The sequence below is a fragment of the Typopeltis vanoorti genome, chromosome 14 (genome assembly GCF_054136105.1).
Source record: "Typopeltis vanoorti isolate ZY-2024b chromosome 14, IOZ_Tvanoo_1.0, whole genome shotgun sequence".
NCBI lineage: Eukaryota > Metazoa > Arthropoda > Arachnida > Uropygi > Thelyphonidae > Typopeltis > Typopeltis vanoorti.
Window position 1 is genome coordinate 31365063 of NC_143562.1, and position 17393 is coordinate 31382455.

At 35.6% G+C, this 17393-nt stretch overlaps 1 protein-coding gene across 2 annotated transcripts in view; it reads left to right on the plus strand.

Moving 5' to 3' along the window:
* The first annotated feature begins 4999 nt into the window (after positions 1–4999).
* Positions 5000–17393, plus strand: part of LOC150099340 (serine/threonine-protein phosphatase 2B catalytic subunit 2-like) — a 273967-nt gene continuing 261573 nt past the window's right edge. For both annotated transcript variants that reach the window (XM_090404069.1, XM_090404070.1), the window contains exon 1: positions 5000–5192. In XM_090404069.1, coding sequence (XP_090260195.1) covers positions 5144–5192 — 49 coding nt within the window. In that variant the 5' untranslated portion in view covers positions 5000–5143. The remainder of the gene's footprint in view (positions 5193–17393) is intronic.

Consider the following 17393-nt stretch of genomic DNA (forward strand, 5'->3'; position numbering starts at 1 on the left):
CGCTGGCTCTCCCAATCGACCAACCTTTATTGGCGACTACAGGAAACTATGTGGGTTCTAAGTCCGAATTTCTTGAGTTTACGCGACGAAAAATCAGATTTTTCCTAAAACTTGCTTGCCCGTGCCAGATATCGACTAACTCAGGAACCGTTCAAAAAAAGGCTTAGTATGAGTTTCCCTTGTGAGCGATTGGAACTGAACTTATGAAGCTTTTTTTTTTTTTTTTTCAGGCAGTACAGCACACGCCATTTCCACTTTGCTACACAGGTGCTGCAACACCTACACTATTACCACTGACAGGGTCGCAGGGTGCGGTAGTGCAGATTGTGTCCCGCACAAGGGCGCTTGAAGATGAGGGGCGCTATTTCACCACGGGAAATAAAAAAGAAAATATATAAATATTCTTATTCTTGAATTATATTGTACCATATAAATTACACAAATACAAATTATAGTTAATGCAATAAAAATGAAATTTAAAATCAGTCAAATTATTATGAATTCTTAATAATCTAACAATATTTTTAACTTAATATATCACCAGTTTTATTATAATTTGTTTGAAGTAAAATGTTATCAATATTACCACAGATTTTATTTCACAGAGTAAGCATCGACTCAGCGAAATTTGTATAAATATTCTCGATTGTGTATTATAATTTTAGTAGAAATTATTAGTTTAAGACAGACCATGAATTCATTCTTAATCTGTGCTTTGCCCTTTGTGGATGTGTGATTGTGACTGAAACAGTGACATTGTTCTGCAAATTTGGAAGGTAAGAAACTATAACATAACATAAAATAAAAGTAATTTTTGTTTATATATATATATATATATATATATATATATATATATGTATATTAACGAAACAAACATTTTTGAAAAATTTTATTATTAAAAATTCCTTATTAATGAATTTTAGTGATTATAATGTTCTTCTATTGTTAAATAAAATTTATTTTCATGTATGCGTATGAACTGTTTTGTACTTTTAACAAAGTAAAATTTTTTCGAAAAATTTTTCATGGAAACTTATTTTATGGGGGGGGGTGAAAAAGTTTTGCACAAGGGCTCCCTCCTACCCACGGCGCGGCACTGATCTTTGTATAAAAATTGCACTCTCTGAAGTTTCTTATCAGCAAGATTAAATTTTCAGGCTGAATTTATGCTTATTGGCAACACCACCGCCAGCATAAAATCAGCCTGAAAATCGGCCCGCCAATCATGTTGAAGAGAAATTTCGTAGAGTGCAAACTTTATGCAACAGAAATAGGATACATGTTCTTAGGAAAATTATCCCTTTGATTTAACCACCTTTCGTTTCTAACCAGCATATGCTTCGTGATGAACTGCACGTTCATTCGAGATCCTGCTGTATATTATTCACCTGTAGAAATCGTTACATATTTTTGCCCAGGGAAAATATAATAAAATATAATGTAATTAAGTGGCGCACCCAGAGGAGGAGGGGGAAGGGGTTCTGGCACCCCCAAAGAAAATGAAAAAAAAAATGCTAGAAAATTTTCCAATGCTAGAATATTTTGCTAATTAACATTCATTTTTTTTTATTTATGTTGTGTCGTGTCTTCTATTTACATGCTACTTATAAATTAGCGGCCACATAAGATGGGAATACCCTATAGCATAAGGCGAACGAAATAGTGCTCGTGCTGACCGAGCGCTACTTCGTTTGCCCGATCCAGGCCAGAGGAAATCACGGGTATCATGTATTGGTGATCATTGCAGATGCTCAGTCATAGGGCGTATGCGATGCGTAGTGTGTATTATCAAATCGACCCCCCCACACCCAAGATTAAATCCTGAGTGCACCAGTGATGTAATTTATAAAGTTACTATTATATTAACGATGTGAATGAATAGTTAGTTTTCATTAAAAGATCCACATTTTATTGTAAACCTATTCCGTTGAAAAACAAGTGTTTCATCACTTTCTAAAGCGAGAATTAAATTGAACATGGACAGTAATTCCAAAGGGATATTAATCAACTTTGCAAAAGCCATTGACAGAATACTGCATTAACTGTTACTGCATAATTTACATGGTTTGTATTGAGTAATACAAATTTTAGTTGGCTAATATGTTAGCTGACAAAGGATATCGTAAAACAGCGTAAAAAGGAATCGAATTAAAAACGATGAAGGGGTTGTCAGAACTGTTGACGTGGCAGATATCTTCTCCGTGCTCCGACTGATAGGGCACAAATTTGAATCCTGTCTTGAGCAGATATGTATCTATTTGTCATTACGTAAGAGATGAATTTGATTACCAGGTGTGAGACCACCTCCTCACTTATTCGAGAATTTTCATTTCCCATTTTCAAACTTCGCACTGAAAACAGTTCTACATATTATAGTCCCACATGTAGAACCAGAAGAGGCTTAGGTCACAACAATATTTTGTGCTATACAACTCCAGACCTGGGGATTCGAGAAGTCATTCTTTGGGAAATCTTCCATGCCACCAGTGTGCCCTGCAATGGTAGTGGCTTGAAATGAGCCTAGGGGAGTCCAAAATCCATATAACTCTGCTGACACCATACACCTTTAACTGATACAGTTGTAGAGGTAAATTTTCGTATGCTTTGGTGTTCTTCTTGAAGTAACCATAATAAGCCTTATTTTTCAGCATAGTAGGCAGCTTTCTTATGATGGAGGGTGGTGAGTGGTTGTCTAGCACCCACAACTTGTACATCAATGTCGACTAACTCATCTCCTCTCTTCAGTACAAAATCATGCTTCCTTAATCCAGTGTTAGTCCTATAGTGGGATTCTACTGCTGTTATCCTACCTTTGCTCTTTAACCTATTTTCTAGAACCCTCACTATTGCATCGTGTCTCTTGACCATATACTACATGGTGCGATAACAGTTTTAGCAACATGAACAAATATTTCTATACTCTGATAGCCTACTCTTCAGTTCTTGTAATCATTTCTTTCCCGAGGTATATGCCAAACGCCATCTTTAACCAATCACAGATAAAACTACATAGATTTTAAATGGTACCCTGGGAAGAAAGTGCACATTCAACTTCCAGTGACCAATGGTCCGTAACGCTAACTTTATAAATTCTTGTCCGAAACAGTGTACGTTCTACTGTCGATTTTTTCGACTTTCTGGAGGAAATATACTACCTGTGAGTGACAGAGATGGACTAACTCTGAAATCGGTCGAAGAAAGGCATAGGAAACCTTCCTCTAATTTGCGACTAGAATTAGAGGAGATCTATAAGAATGATATACGTATTACGCATTTTGATGATGAATTGGAACAGTTTCTACTATTTTAAAAAGATGATAAAGGCAAGTTCAATACTGCCACACAAGTTACGAGGCCACAAGAGAAATGCCAACTTTTCCAAATATAGAAATTTTAGGGGCCCCGTAAATTTTACCACCAGTGGCCACACAGCCAGCTTAATTCGCCAAATTCCAGTCGATGACCCCTACAGCGCTGTGTTACCTGAAGTATAGCTTTGATTCTAGTCAAAGATTAGAGAAATTTTTTATAGGGCTTAGAATATTGGAAACGACAGTCATAAAATGTGACAAAAACTCAATAAACGCTCACTGCTCCTATGTAATCTTCGAGAGTTTGAAGTTCCTAAACATAAAAATTAGGTCACGACTTCGACCAATAGAAAATAATACCATGTTACTCCACCCCTAATCTTGTTCCATCATATTCTATCCTTCTCCTTCTTCCCAAAGAATTCTCTGCCCACCCTTAAAACCCGGGTTTTAAAATCCACATACCTCTTGCCTACCCGTAATTCTCCCACATTTTTCTATCTCCACATTTCCACCCCTTCTTCCTTTCAGTCATACTTCAGCAGTAATACAAATATATATCGCCATATGCCGCTGAATAAGAAGACAACAGGATCATCCTAAAAAGGTATGTCTAAAATTATTCTTCCAATAGATTCTTCATGTATCTGTCTTTAAACCATTAGTAATGCCCTAAATATTGAGTAAAATGTCAATGTTATTATAAAAAAGGAGTACTCTTAAACAAAAATGGGAAAAAAATAGCCATAAAAATTAATATTTACTTAGAGACGTAACATAGAAAATTTTCCAGAAATGATACCATTTTATAGAGTTTTTTTTGGCTGGTTCCCGATTTAATGGATTCTTGGCACGTTGAAGTAATGTTTGTCGTTAGCGTTTTGGGTCACAGAATGGCGGTGGTTGTCGGTTGTATCCTATCTCTCTCTCCCTCTCCCTCCCCCCTATAATGCCGTGTTCATTGATAGCTTGATCTCTCTCAGACTCTCAGTGAAGGCTTTGGAGATGGATATTTGGTCTGGTGTACTCTAAACAGGAGGCACTTCCGGTCCTTTTTTTTTTATTTTATTTCAAACGAGAATTGTTTGCTATAGTACAGCAGCACCTTTGATGCATAGAAAACTAGGTTAAAGAAAGAAATTTTGGAGATTTCCATCATTAGAAAATTTGTTCAGCAGTACCTTGTTCAGGCAAAAAGAAAAAAAATTTGGAAAAAGGAATTTGCCGTGATTCGATTTGAAAACCTACTGACTGTACTCCTGAACAAATCTTAAGAAGGAATTATACTACATAATGTTCGGAATAAACCATGTCTACACTGTGAACTTAGTTTCTGCCAGAAGTTATATAGTATGATAACTATATTGAGCTACCAAAATTTGTACAATGATATGAAGTAGAGTTCGTTCTAATGGACACAATTCGTTTTATGTTAGCTCAGAATTCTTTAAGATATTATTAACATGATTTTACTTTTTTCTTCGAAAATTAGAAATTATTAAAAGAGGAAGAAGAAACCGACTCCTCTGAATGACGCTTATTATTTGTGATGTTGAGGTATTTGTGAACAGAAGTTGAGAGGAAAAAGATGAACAATCCCAATCGATGACACTGTTTCATATCCTTCGAGGTTATCTCAGACTTAGGAATGGCAGTCACGATTGGATTAAAGGTTCTGCGCGTAAAATCATGCGCAATGCAGAATGCTAAGAGAAATTTGTTTACGCCATTTGTGGTTTTCGTGGTGTTGTATTACATCCGCTTTGATCTGCGTTTAAAAATATTTCATCAGTGAATGTGTCTTATGAAATAAATAACTAAGACTTAAAAAAATGTCTGCGAATAATACAAAAGTGTCAACGACGGATCGTGTCGTCAAAAGTAAGTCCCTCCATGTTAGGTATGGTGGCTGCTGAAGTATCATAGCAGTATCAAACTATCATCATCGCCATCTTTATGGTGATGGTTAAGTGATATTAGCGCGTAATCTAAAGTTTATTTCATCAGACATGTAAGATAAGTTGTACCAGAACGCTGAAAGGCAGCGGGTTGTATAATGATACTCAACGGATGATCACAAGCATCATCCTTTGAATGAGAGGGTGGATACGAAACATCCCTCGAAACGCTTTTCTTAAGCCTAATTAAAAATCAGCTGTTTGCCCAATTTCTGTTATTCACTATGCCTGTTTTTAGTTTCATCTTAATTACTACATATTGAAGTGTAGCTGTCACTTTTATATCTTCGTCAATGGAATCATTTCTATTCGTTTTCTTTTTAAAATTTTTCTGTTTTTTGAGCAGATGCAAACGAATTTTCAGAAAGTTGACATGCAAGCGGCTATTTAAACGCCCTTGCAGTTGTTTGTTATTATTAATAATACTACCAATTCAAGCAAATTATTTACCAGGAAATTAAATAAAACTCAAACAGTAGCAATATGATCGAAATTTAATTTCCGGTGTCATTTTTATAATTTACGGTTACATATGTCTTAGTTTTGGAAGTATTCTCATAAAAAAAAAAAAAAATCAATTCGGCAAAAACACTAAACTTTAACGTGTTGCAAAATTTAGCAGTGTGGCTTCTATTACATTACTGTAGTATTATGGATTCTCTCATAAAATGCCATATTGGTACTCATGAATGAAAGGTACTTTCCCTTCCTTTATAATTTAATGATTTGATAGTGTATAAGCATGAAATGGGTGGCAGGACACGTTATTATAGTATTCTTCCCGGCACTTTTTTTTTCATTTACTTGTTTTTTTATCATTATTATTTTTATTTATTTATTCTATTCAGATTAAAACAGAATATGTAATCATGGCGATTTGTGACTGTTAATGAAAGCTAAGAGCTTTCAATACTGAGTATTTGATATGCCTGCAGTCATTATACTTGTCAGATGTAGGGCTGTAAAATCTAGTGTTACTGATGTGAAATTTACAATATTATTAATGTAGTTAAATAATTGAGTACATCATACAGAAAAGTGAATATCATTATTATATTTGCTGTGTGTGTTATGAAATTGCCATTTTTATTTATAAGTGTTTGATGATGCCTTGATCACTTTGGTTAACCAAATGACTAGCCATTGTGATTAGATCAGGTCATTGACCTAGTTGCTGAGTGGATAATGTCTTTACTCATCAACCAACTATTGGCTATTGGTTTGATTTTATTATGGGCATGGATGTTTGTGAATGTTTTCAAGTAGTGGATGGATTTTGTTCTCCAGTGTGAGACTGTCTTGCTCATTGGAGGATTAAAGTGGTTCTTGAAAATTTTCCATATTTGACTCGTGGAAAATGATTTCCATTGTATATAATCTTTAGCTCATCCCATTGCTAATGTATTATAGTTAACTGCTTTTCATCATTGGAATCCACATAAAAAAAAAAAAAAGAAAAAAGTTGCCTTTTCTCTAACCTCCCAGGTTGGTTGCCTTGGAGGTTAGAGAAAAGGCAGATTCTCAGGGATCAAATCGAATGTGATTTACAATAAAGGATAAAACTGCATTTGCCATAAACTCTTTCATTGTTGAAAAGTGAATTGGATTTCATTATTTTAAAATTTCGCTTAAATTGGTCAATCACCTGCCATGCAACGAAACCACTCCTCACCCTCTTGCTCACTTGCAACTTCTAGGGATAGCCCCTTTTTCCACCAAATGTAAGAACTCCCCTAGTGTAAACCCTAACTACTCTACAGTTTAAATGTCTCAATAATATCACCTCTCCTTCTATCTACCAAACTTTCAATCCACATTCCCTCAGTCTATCCTCATAACTAACATTGTACAGTCCTGATACCATCTTTGTTATTCTCCTCTGTACCCTTTCCAAGGTTAATTTATCCCCTTCAAATCCTGGAGACCAAATTTGAGCACCATAACTCAGATGTAGTCTGATCAGGGCTTTATACAATGGAATGACAACTCTTTTATCTATTCTGGTCAGTGTCCTCAGTATTGCAGCAATCCCCTTCACCACCTTGGCACTATGTTACATGAATTTCAGTCTTCTATCACTCATCATTCTCAATACTTTGCCTTCCACACTTCCTCCAGCACAGTTCCAACAGAGTATGCAGCCTCCCTTCGATCTGTCCCAAACTTCAAGACTTTACATTTAGCTGAATTAAACTGAGATCCCAATTCATTTGCCCATCTATCCAGTTTATTCAAATCCTCTTGCAGGGCTACCACACCTACACTATTACTAATAATGTTTTCCCAGCTTCATATCATCTGCAAATAGCTGAATATCCACCTGCAGTGCATTGACAATGTAATTGATATAAAGGTTAATCAGTACAGGTCCTGCTACTGAGCCATGTGGGAACCCACTTGTAACCTTCTGCCTCCTTGATATTACCCCCACCATACACAACTCTCTGATACCTATCAGATAGCCAATCCTGAATCCAGTTGATTAACCTAACATCTAAACCCATGCGCTGCAACTTAAATATCAGCTTATCATGTGGTACCCTGTCATAAAAAAAAAAAAAAAAAAAAAAAAGGCAGAATATGCCTTTCCCCCTATCAACCACTCTTGTTACTTCATTATAAAAGCCAATCATATTACTAAAACAAGATTGCCCCTTAACAAATCCATGCTAACTCTTACAGATAACATTACCTTCATCTGCCAACACTGTAAATGATCCTTCACTAATTTCTCAAAAATCTTAACTACTGATGAAATATAAACTGTTCTATAGTTTGACACTTTGTCTACTATCACACTTATGCAATGGCACTATCTTATCCTCCTTCCATTCCTTGGTCACCTTTCCCATGGCCAGACCCCAATTCATTTGAACAGACTTTATTGAGAAGCCAGGTCAACAGGACTGTCAGTTCTTTAACACATTTTCTCAAAACCCATGGTAAAATTCCATCCTGTCCCATTGCTTTATTGACAACCAGAGTACTCAGTATTTCAAACGTGCTCTCTTCTTGCACCTGGATTACCTGCCCTATCCCTCTAGTATTAAAACCTGCTTCTCCAGGATGAAGTACCCCAATAAAATGTTCATTGAACAACTCCACTATGTCCTTTGCACCAGTCACTCTATTCCCATTTTTTGTCCAACCATGTCATTTTTCCACAATTATTTCTCCTCTTACTGGCCACATAATGAAAAAATTCCTTAGGATTTTCTTTAGATTTCAGGGTCAGTCTCTTCTCAAATTCCAGTTTTGCCTTCCTTACCATACTAGTCACTTTCCTGGCCTGAGTCTTCTTAGTTTAGATTTCCCATAATTTAAAGTAAAAACTCTAATAAATAATAACAATACTTATTTATTTATTTATTTTGCTGTTACCCTGTAATACTTCCAACTATAACCTCACCCCCTGGAAGATCCCTTCACAGCTTCACATCTGCAATCCATTGACAATGTCATTGATATAAAGGTTAAACAATACAGGTCCTGGTACTAAGCCCTGTTTGGCCCCACTTTCTTTGGCTGTCTGAAACCTATCAGATAGCCAATCCTCACCAGGGAAATTATAGCGGTTATCAAGTATTTGTGATAGTGGTTAGTCTGATTTGGCCAAAAAAAAATTATAAGCATTAGTGGAACTTGGTTAATAAAAAAGATAAAATTTCAGGAATAGATTATAAAGTTATTTTGCCTGCTTTTGTTTAGGAGTGCCCCTTTTTTAATGTCATTGGCTTTTTACCCAAGAATTTTTAGGGCATTACAGATGTATTATAGAGACAAATATATGCAAAATAATAGAGGAAGAAAATTCACACATACCTTTTCTGGATGTTGTTGGCTGTCTTCTTTCTGCGATGTGCATATTTCTGCTGTTAAAAGGAAGGGTTTTTTTTTGGAAAAAGTTGGGGGGTTTGGCAATGTGGGAGAATTAATTTGAAAAATCCCAAATTTTTTTATATAATATATATATATTATTATTATATTATTATGAGTCTTCGGACTCCTTGGAGGTATCACGAATAATAATAATAATAATAAGAGGGAGAGTGCTGTGATTTTACTCATGATAGCAAAAGAATTGAAACCAACAAGAGTAGAAGTTTGCTTGCCTGATTGGCCGTGTGGTTAGCGTATTTTCCTCTCCAGCCAGCACGCTATGAATTTGAGTTGCTGTGGGCATGGATTTTTGTAATTTCTTTAGGTTTGAGATGAGGGTTCCTGGACCATGTAAAAAATAAATAGAAACACAAAATCTCCACCCATAGTACAAATTTATTACTATAGGTTTCTTCTTCTCTCTTCCATCATCTATGTGGATGATGATGATGATGAGGCCGAATGAACTCTTTCCACTTCTGTCTGTCCCTCGAGAGTCTGAACAATTCTATCCAGTTTGGTGTCTCTTGTTGTGATATAGTTTTCAGGGTTTTTTTTTTATTTTGTCTAACCATCTAATTCTGGACTGCCCTTTGGATCTTTTACCTTTCATCATTGTAATCTTTCTGTTCCCATTCTGATCACAGAATGCGATCACAGAATTCTTCTTTCTTGGATTTTGTCTTTTATTGTTATTTCTTGTTTTGGTCATTTCCTTATGTCTTTGTTTCTTAGTCTCTCCAGCAGAGATACTCCAAGTGATGTTCTTAGCCAACCCATTTCAGTACTTACTAATTTTTTCTCTTCAGCTTTTTTGAGATTCCAGCATTCACGTCCATAGAGAAGTATTGGGAGGACCATTGTCTCATAGATTCTTACTTTTGTTACATGTATGTCTCTTGGCTTCCATATTTCATTTAGTCGACCAAAAGTTTGAGATGCTTGGCTAATTCATCTGTTTATATCTTTTGTAATTTCGCCATTGTACTCAGTTACTCCTCCGAAGTAGGTGAAGTTTTCTACCTGATAGATTGATAGATTCTTACTATCAATTTTAATTTTCAGATTGGTGTTACTTTTTTCCTATTTTCATAATTTTTGTTTTGTCTATATTTAGGTTTAATCCAAATTTTATATATATTCTTTGTTTATTTTATCAGAAATTTGTTGTAGATCCTCTTCTGTGACTGCAATTTTAAATTTGTTATATTTTTCCCATATATTTTGATTCCTGAGTCTTCTTTGTTTAAGGCCTTGCTGTTGCTTCTTCCAGTGTAAGAGTGAACATTTCTGGTGACAGATTGCATTCCTGTCTCACTCCACTCTCTGTGTGGAACCAGTTGGTTAAGGTGTCCTCCACTTGTACTGCACTTTCAGATTTCTCGTATAGCTTCTTTATTATTCTTATAGTTTTGTTAGGAATTCCAAATTCTTTCATAGTTTCCCATAGTTCTCTTCTACGGATTGAATCAAATTCCTGACGAAAGTATGAAATTTATATAGCAACTTTGGTTGTACCCTAGCATCTTTTCCGTTAGCTGTCTTAAGATGAATAATTGATAAATTGTGCTTCATCCTGGTCTAAAACCTGCTTGTTCTTCTCCTAATGCTAGTTCTCTATATGGCTTAATTTGTTTTTGGAGTACTTTTGTAAAAACATTACTTGGAATACTGAGGAGGCTAATTCCTCTGTAATTATTGCATTCATATTATCTCCTTTTTTGTATATAGGAGTTATAACTGATTTGGTCCAATCAGTAGGTATTGCTTCATTTTTGTAGATCCTTTCAAATAATGTTTTTAATGGTTGCAGAAGTTGTTCCTTTTCTTGCTTTTAAGAATTCTTGTGTGTATTTGATCAATACCAGGTGCTTTCCTAGTTTTAAGTTTATCTATGCTGTGTGCTATTGTTTTTTTTTTGGTAAAGATATTTGTGTCCTCTTCCATTTCAGTGGCTGGAATAATATCCTGAGAGCTGTTTTTATTATATAAGTCTCTAAAGTATTCTTCCCGTCTGGCCATTCTTTTTGTTTTACTTTCAATTAGTTGTCCCTCTTTGTTTTGATCATTATCATTTTTGTTGTCCGCGTCTTATTAATTTGATCTATTTGTTTGTATAATCCATGGAGGTGATTTTCTTTTGATAGCTTCTCTGCCATTGTGCATTTTTCTTCTAACCAGTTATTCTTATCTCTTTTAACTAGTTCTAATTTCTCCGATTAATCGGTTATATTCATTCCAGTTATAGTTTTGTTTTAATTTCATGCTTTTCTTTGGTCACTTAACTTTTTTTTACTTTCTCTTTCTGTGTAACCTATTGTATTTTCTGCTGATTTTAATATTATTATTTATTATTATTATTATGTGACACCTCCAGGGAGTACAAGGACTCATCGTAGGAGGGCACACTACTCTACTTTGCTAAATACATCTCATCCTCTCCACTACTACTTAATTCTCCAACTACGACACTACTACCATCAACATCATCTATCGCCCATCTTCTCCAACAACAGTATTTTTTGTCTGTAAATTGCGTGTGTTCTGAAGGCCGATTTGTCTGTGCGCGGGATGAAAAACCTGAGTTTTCTGAAGAAAAAACCCTGCCACCACCATATGAGATTGGCTAACTCACCTTCAGCTGAAAAAGTCCATATAAGGATTCCCCTCATCACGACGAGAATCAAACCGAGGTCTTTTCCAATCGAAGGGCGCAATGTTCCACTATAGAGGGTGAGAAGATATATGTAGCACATTGAAAATAGTTTTTCCTAATTTAAAAGTTTTCATGGTAATTTTTGCAGTATTTATTGCATGCTCCTGAACTTTAAAGTTGTCCATTAAGAAATATTACAAATGATGTAATTTATGGGCTATTAATTTTTTGTAAACTTAATTTCGATGCTTATATTCTGTTTTGGTACCTGAAGGAACTACCAAAACAGAACAGTAGATTCGCAAATAATCTTTTGTAGGCAGGAGTCATATTATGTATATTATTATTATTACATGTGACACCTCCAACGATTCATCACAGGAGGGCACTCCACTCCACTCTGCCATGCACATCTCTCCTACTTTGTAGTTCTCCACCTGCACACAATGACACTACTACTCTGTTTGGTTTCTAGAGCATGGTTATTCCCAGATGTATTTAAAAAATAAAATTGTAAAAAAAGTCCATCCATGGTACCAGTGTGCTATATAGATTTATATCTTTACAACTTTCCATGGGTGGAAGTCGCACGCGCGCACACACACACACACACACACACACACACACACACACACACACACACACACACACACACACACACACACACACACACACACACACACACACCTCTCTTTGTAACTGAAAATTCCATGAGTATGGTCACCTCCAAGGTCAAGATTTCATGATCATTACCCAAATTATTGGTTTTCCTGGTAAACCCTGCCATGTCTGGGTGAACTCAGCTAACTTACTTTCAGTTGAAATGCCATCATCAAAGTTCTTCTTTGCATCCTAGATGGTGGGATTCAAATCCAGGTCTTTCCTACCATATCATTTTTGCTGAGTCAATTGTAAGAGTACCGAGTGATTAATTTTACTATAAGGAGTGTTCGGTCATTTTCCACCCTCATGTAAATACAGTAGAAGGCTGTTATAATGAGAGTACATGAGAGTCAGAAAAAAAATAAATCACTATCACAAATGCTTCATGTAACAAATCAATTAACTAAATATCTGGAAAGATAAAAATGTGTCCTCATCAAGCAATAATTACAGTTGTTTTTTTCTGTTGTTATTTAGACTACAATAATTAAATTATATTTTGTTCTCCAGCCTTGAACAAAATTTTGCTATGTGTTATGGGAAGGATCACAACCCAGATACGTGCCTGAAAGAAAGTATGCTGTGTTTTACCCAGACTCAGCACTGGTGTGCTATAGGTTTTTCAGCTTTTTGTATGAGGGAGTTATATAATACGTACAGGGTGATCAAAATTAAAGTATCTCTGTTTAAGGCCTTGTGGAGTGCCACCCAGTGATCTAAATGCTGCAAAACCTTGTAGAAATACATTGGGCATCATGTGGAAGTGGTATCAGGGAAAAAAAAGTAGTTCCAAAATTCACCACTGTGGCACTGTATGATGTACCAAATATAGATGTAATAATTTTTCTGTATGTGAGGAGAAAAGCAACACAAGCATAAATAACACATTTTAATTCATTTCTATTATGCATTCATGGGCTGTACTGTTCAATGTGCTACCTTTCCATTTTGCCACAAACTGCATCCTTTGCAAAATGTGTTCACTGGCAGAACACAACTGGTCAGGACTGATGTTGTGCACATGCTTTCTTTCAGCACTGGCAAGTTATGATGGCAGGATTATCCGTATAAACCATGTCTTTGAGAAATCCCCAGAGCCAGAAGTCACGGGGGGAGGGGTCTGATCAGGTCAACAAGGTGGTTGTACAGTGGGAAATGTATGGATGATCACTCTGGCTTCCAGGAAAAGTTCTCCAAGAACCTCTTGTATGGATCAACTGATGTGTGGAGGGGCTTCATCCCTCATGAAAATGACTTAATCCATTCACAGGTGCTGCTTTAGCTGTGGCACAACAAAATTGTTTATCATATTGCGATATCTCTGAGCAGGTCACAGGATCCAACTGGAGAATGTCCACAAAGAAGAATGATCCAATGATAAACGAAGCTGTAAACCAGCACTAGACAATAACTTTGGGTGATTGCAAGGGAATTTGTTGGATTGCATGTAAGCCTTGTATAAGCTGTACCTGGCAACTGTTGGTATTTCCAGCTCTGTTGTGAAAGCAAGCCTTATCTCTCCAAAAAATCATCCACAGCCATGCAGCATCCAACTCCACTCGAGCAAGGAATGTTAAAGCGAATGTCAGTTGAATTTCAAAGTCCTGCAGGCTAAATTCCTGTTTCAGAGTTATTTTGAATGAGTAGAAATGCAGAATCTTTCGTAGAGTTTTCCATACAGTTGTGTAAGGTACATCCATATGTCTCCAGTTTCTTCAAAATGACTAATCATTCATTGCAGAACATATGAAGATAGTGGACCTTGTCGACATTTGTTCAGATGAGTGCAGTAACAGCATCACTGTCGTGTAGATAGTATAGCTTCACGAGCCAAGCATTTTGGAGCAAGGTTAGTGCCATCACAGTGGATGGTATTAACCAGAATGAAGAGAAAAATATCCTATGCCCATCTTTTTAAACCTTCCTGGCACCTGCTGAGTTGCATGATATAAACATGCATTTGGTGTTTGCAACTCCCCTGGTGATGAATTTTGGAACTTTTTTTTTTCTCAGATATCACTTCCATGTGACACATAATGCATTCCTGCAAAGTTTCGCATTGTTTGGATCACTGGGTGGCTCCACAAGGCCTTAAACAGAGATACTTTAATTTTGATCAGCCTATATATATGACTTCATATTTTATATAATTTTGGTACTTTAGTATTTAATGACACTTATGTGTCAATAAACATTATTTTTGCAAATTGCATAAAATAATGAAAATCAATCCATTGCAGTGATTATAACTATCATCACTTGATCATTAAGCTCTAAACATTCACTTAATCACTGACTAAATGTAAGCTAAGTAAAATGTAATTAAATGTGATTGATCTTGAGTGCAATTAATGGACATTTCCCCATCAGCAGTAGCAGAAAATTATGAAAGTTCTCGTTGTAGTGAAAATAATGAATTCTCTTCCAACTAATGTTGTTCCAAAATATGTTCCTATATTTCATGTTACTTCATGGACCCTCTGTACAGAAAAACTTTTAATTCTGAATTATTTTTATATGCAGTACTTGTTACATCAGATCCTCAATGTATATATCCACCAATCTAAGGTGGTTGCTATTTCATTATTTTTGCAAAAGGAGTGTGATCATTTTTTTATAATTGCATAAAAATATGTCTATTGAGTAGCATGGTTGCTACTGCTATTCTTGATTGAACCACATCATCTAGTAACTCAGTACTATGTTGATCACTGTGTATTTCATTGGTTTCTGGTATTAGAACAATTACAGGACATGCAAATCGAAATTTATGCTTTTAGGCATAAATTTTGATTTAGCATAGGTACAAATTGCAACACTCTTGCTTGAAAAATAAAGCAAGAAAATTAGCCATTTGGCTTTCAATTTATGTTAAACTTTTTATATATTTTTTTTTAATAACAGAAATTTCTCCTTATAGCTCATCTTCCATAAATTACTGTGTGTGTTTGAGACTGTTCATCCGGTTTTTAATAAACACACCAAAAATGTGCATTTGTTCAACAACGTGTTCAGGTTGTATAAAATCCTGAAGAAAGACATTTGCACATATTTTGTGAATTGTGCATCATTTCTCAGTTAAACGAATGTATACTTTCATTGCAGTAGAATACGTTAGCGTGTATATATATAGATTTATAGAAAGTAATTCCTTCACTTACGATGAAGTTCTGTTCTCACAATCCCTTCATAAGTTATAGAGATCATAAGTTGGAAATCACTATATGAACCATATGTTAACAGTTAACATGATTGAATGCTAAAATGTGCAAGTCTGTGTTATATTTTTTTTAATTTTTACTATTTTTAGCATCCTTCTTAGTATTGCAGTTATCCCCTGGGTTACCTTCATCACCTTTGCAATATGTTCCTTGAATTTCAGGTTTCTATCAATCATCACCCCAGATCTCTTGTCTCCTGTACTTCCTCCAGTACAGCTCCTAAAATTGAGTATGCAACCTCTCGTTGATGTATCCCAAACTTAAAGACTTTACATTTTGCTGCATTTAAATCGATACTCCCCCATTCATTTACCCATCTGTCTAGTTTATTCAAATCCTCTTGCAGGGCTGCCACATCTGCACTATTACTAATAACCCTTCCCAGCTTCACATCATTTGCAAACAACTGAATATCCCCCTGCAATCCATTGACAATGGCATTGATATAAAATTTTACAGTTTGAATGATTGTGAAGTTTTCGGAGATGGTCTTAATTGGGATGATGAGTGGTGAGCAAAAGTGGCTGACTTGCAGATATGTAGATTATGTGTTTGCTGTTTGGCTTCATGGCCTAGGCAGATACGTTTTTAGCATATTTTAAAGAGTCATCGTCCAAAAATATATTTCACCATAAGGAAAAAAAAAAAAAAAATTACCTATTTTTCCCTTTCTTGACTCATGACTGCTAAATTCGTTATCCTTTTCTATTTATTGAACCCCTCCCCTCCATACACACCATAAAGTACTATAAGCAGTCAAACCATCATCCATCCTAACACCAACACCCTTAAAACACATGGATATGGTGACCATAATTAAACTTCTCCTATTCAGAGCCTTATGTGGCTCAATCTAACAACTAAAATATCACCAAATTTGGTACTCAAGACATGGGAAGGTGGATTCTGTGAAAAAAAAATGTTTTTTTTTTTTTTTTCATTTGAAAAGTTGTTGATAAGGTTCTGTTGTAGCCAAGGAAGCCAAAAATTTGCATAAAACAAAGTTTGATCACCTGTTGTATGGTATGATGAGAGCTTTGAAGTAAAGGAAAAACTTCACAAATGCATTCCTATTGATAGTTATGTTCAACATGCACCTCACGTTACCTTATTGCGTATTACTTGTACAGTTATTTTACCTGAACAAATGCAATGCATCAGCTGCTTTTTGTGAGTTTAGAACTTGCATGAAGGTCCTCTCTCAGCCAATACAGTTAGATTGATGATTGGAAGTTTGAAGAAACAGGATCTTTGGAAGTTTGACCTGGCAGAGGATTTAAATCAGTGATGGAAATTGAAGAAGTTTCCACCACGATTGTCAACTGATCATATGCATATGTTGCTGGTAGTAGCAGCACCATGGAATTGCTCAACAATTACATATGCCTTATTCCATGGTACGGAAAGTCTTCTGCAAAATTATTACATTTTATCCATACTTCTTCTTCTTATTGTGCTATCTTCTATCGAAGGTCAGCGACCATCTTGGCGAACAAATTGCGCTCTTGTGCTAATCTGAGCAGTTGTGCACTGCTCTTTCCTGTCCACATCTTGATGTTGTCAAACCATGATATTCTTTTTCTTCCTCTAGTTCCTTTGCCACCAATTTTTCCTATCAAAATAGTTTGTAGAAGTTGGTATTTGCTGTTTCTCATGATGTGGCCAAGATATGATGTTTTTCGTTTCTTGATTATTTGTACAAGAT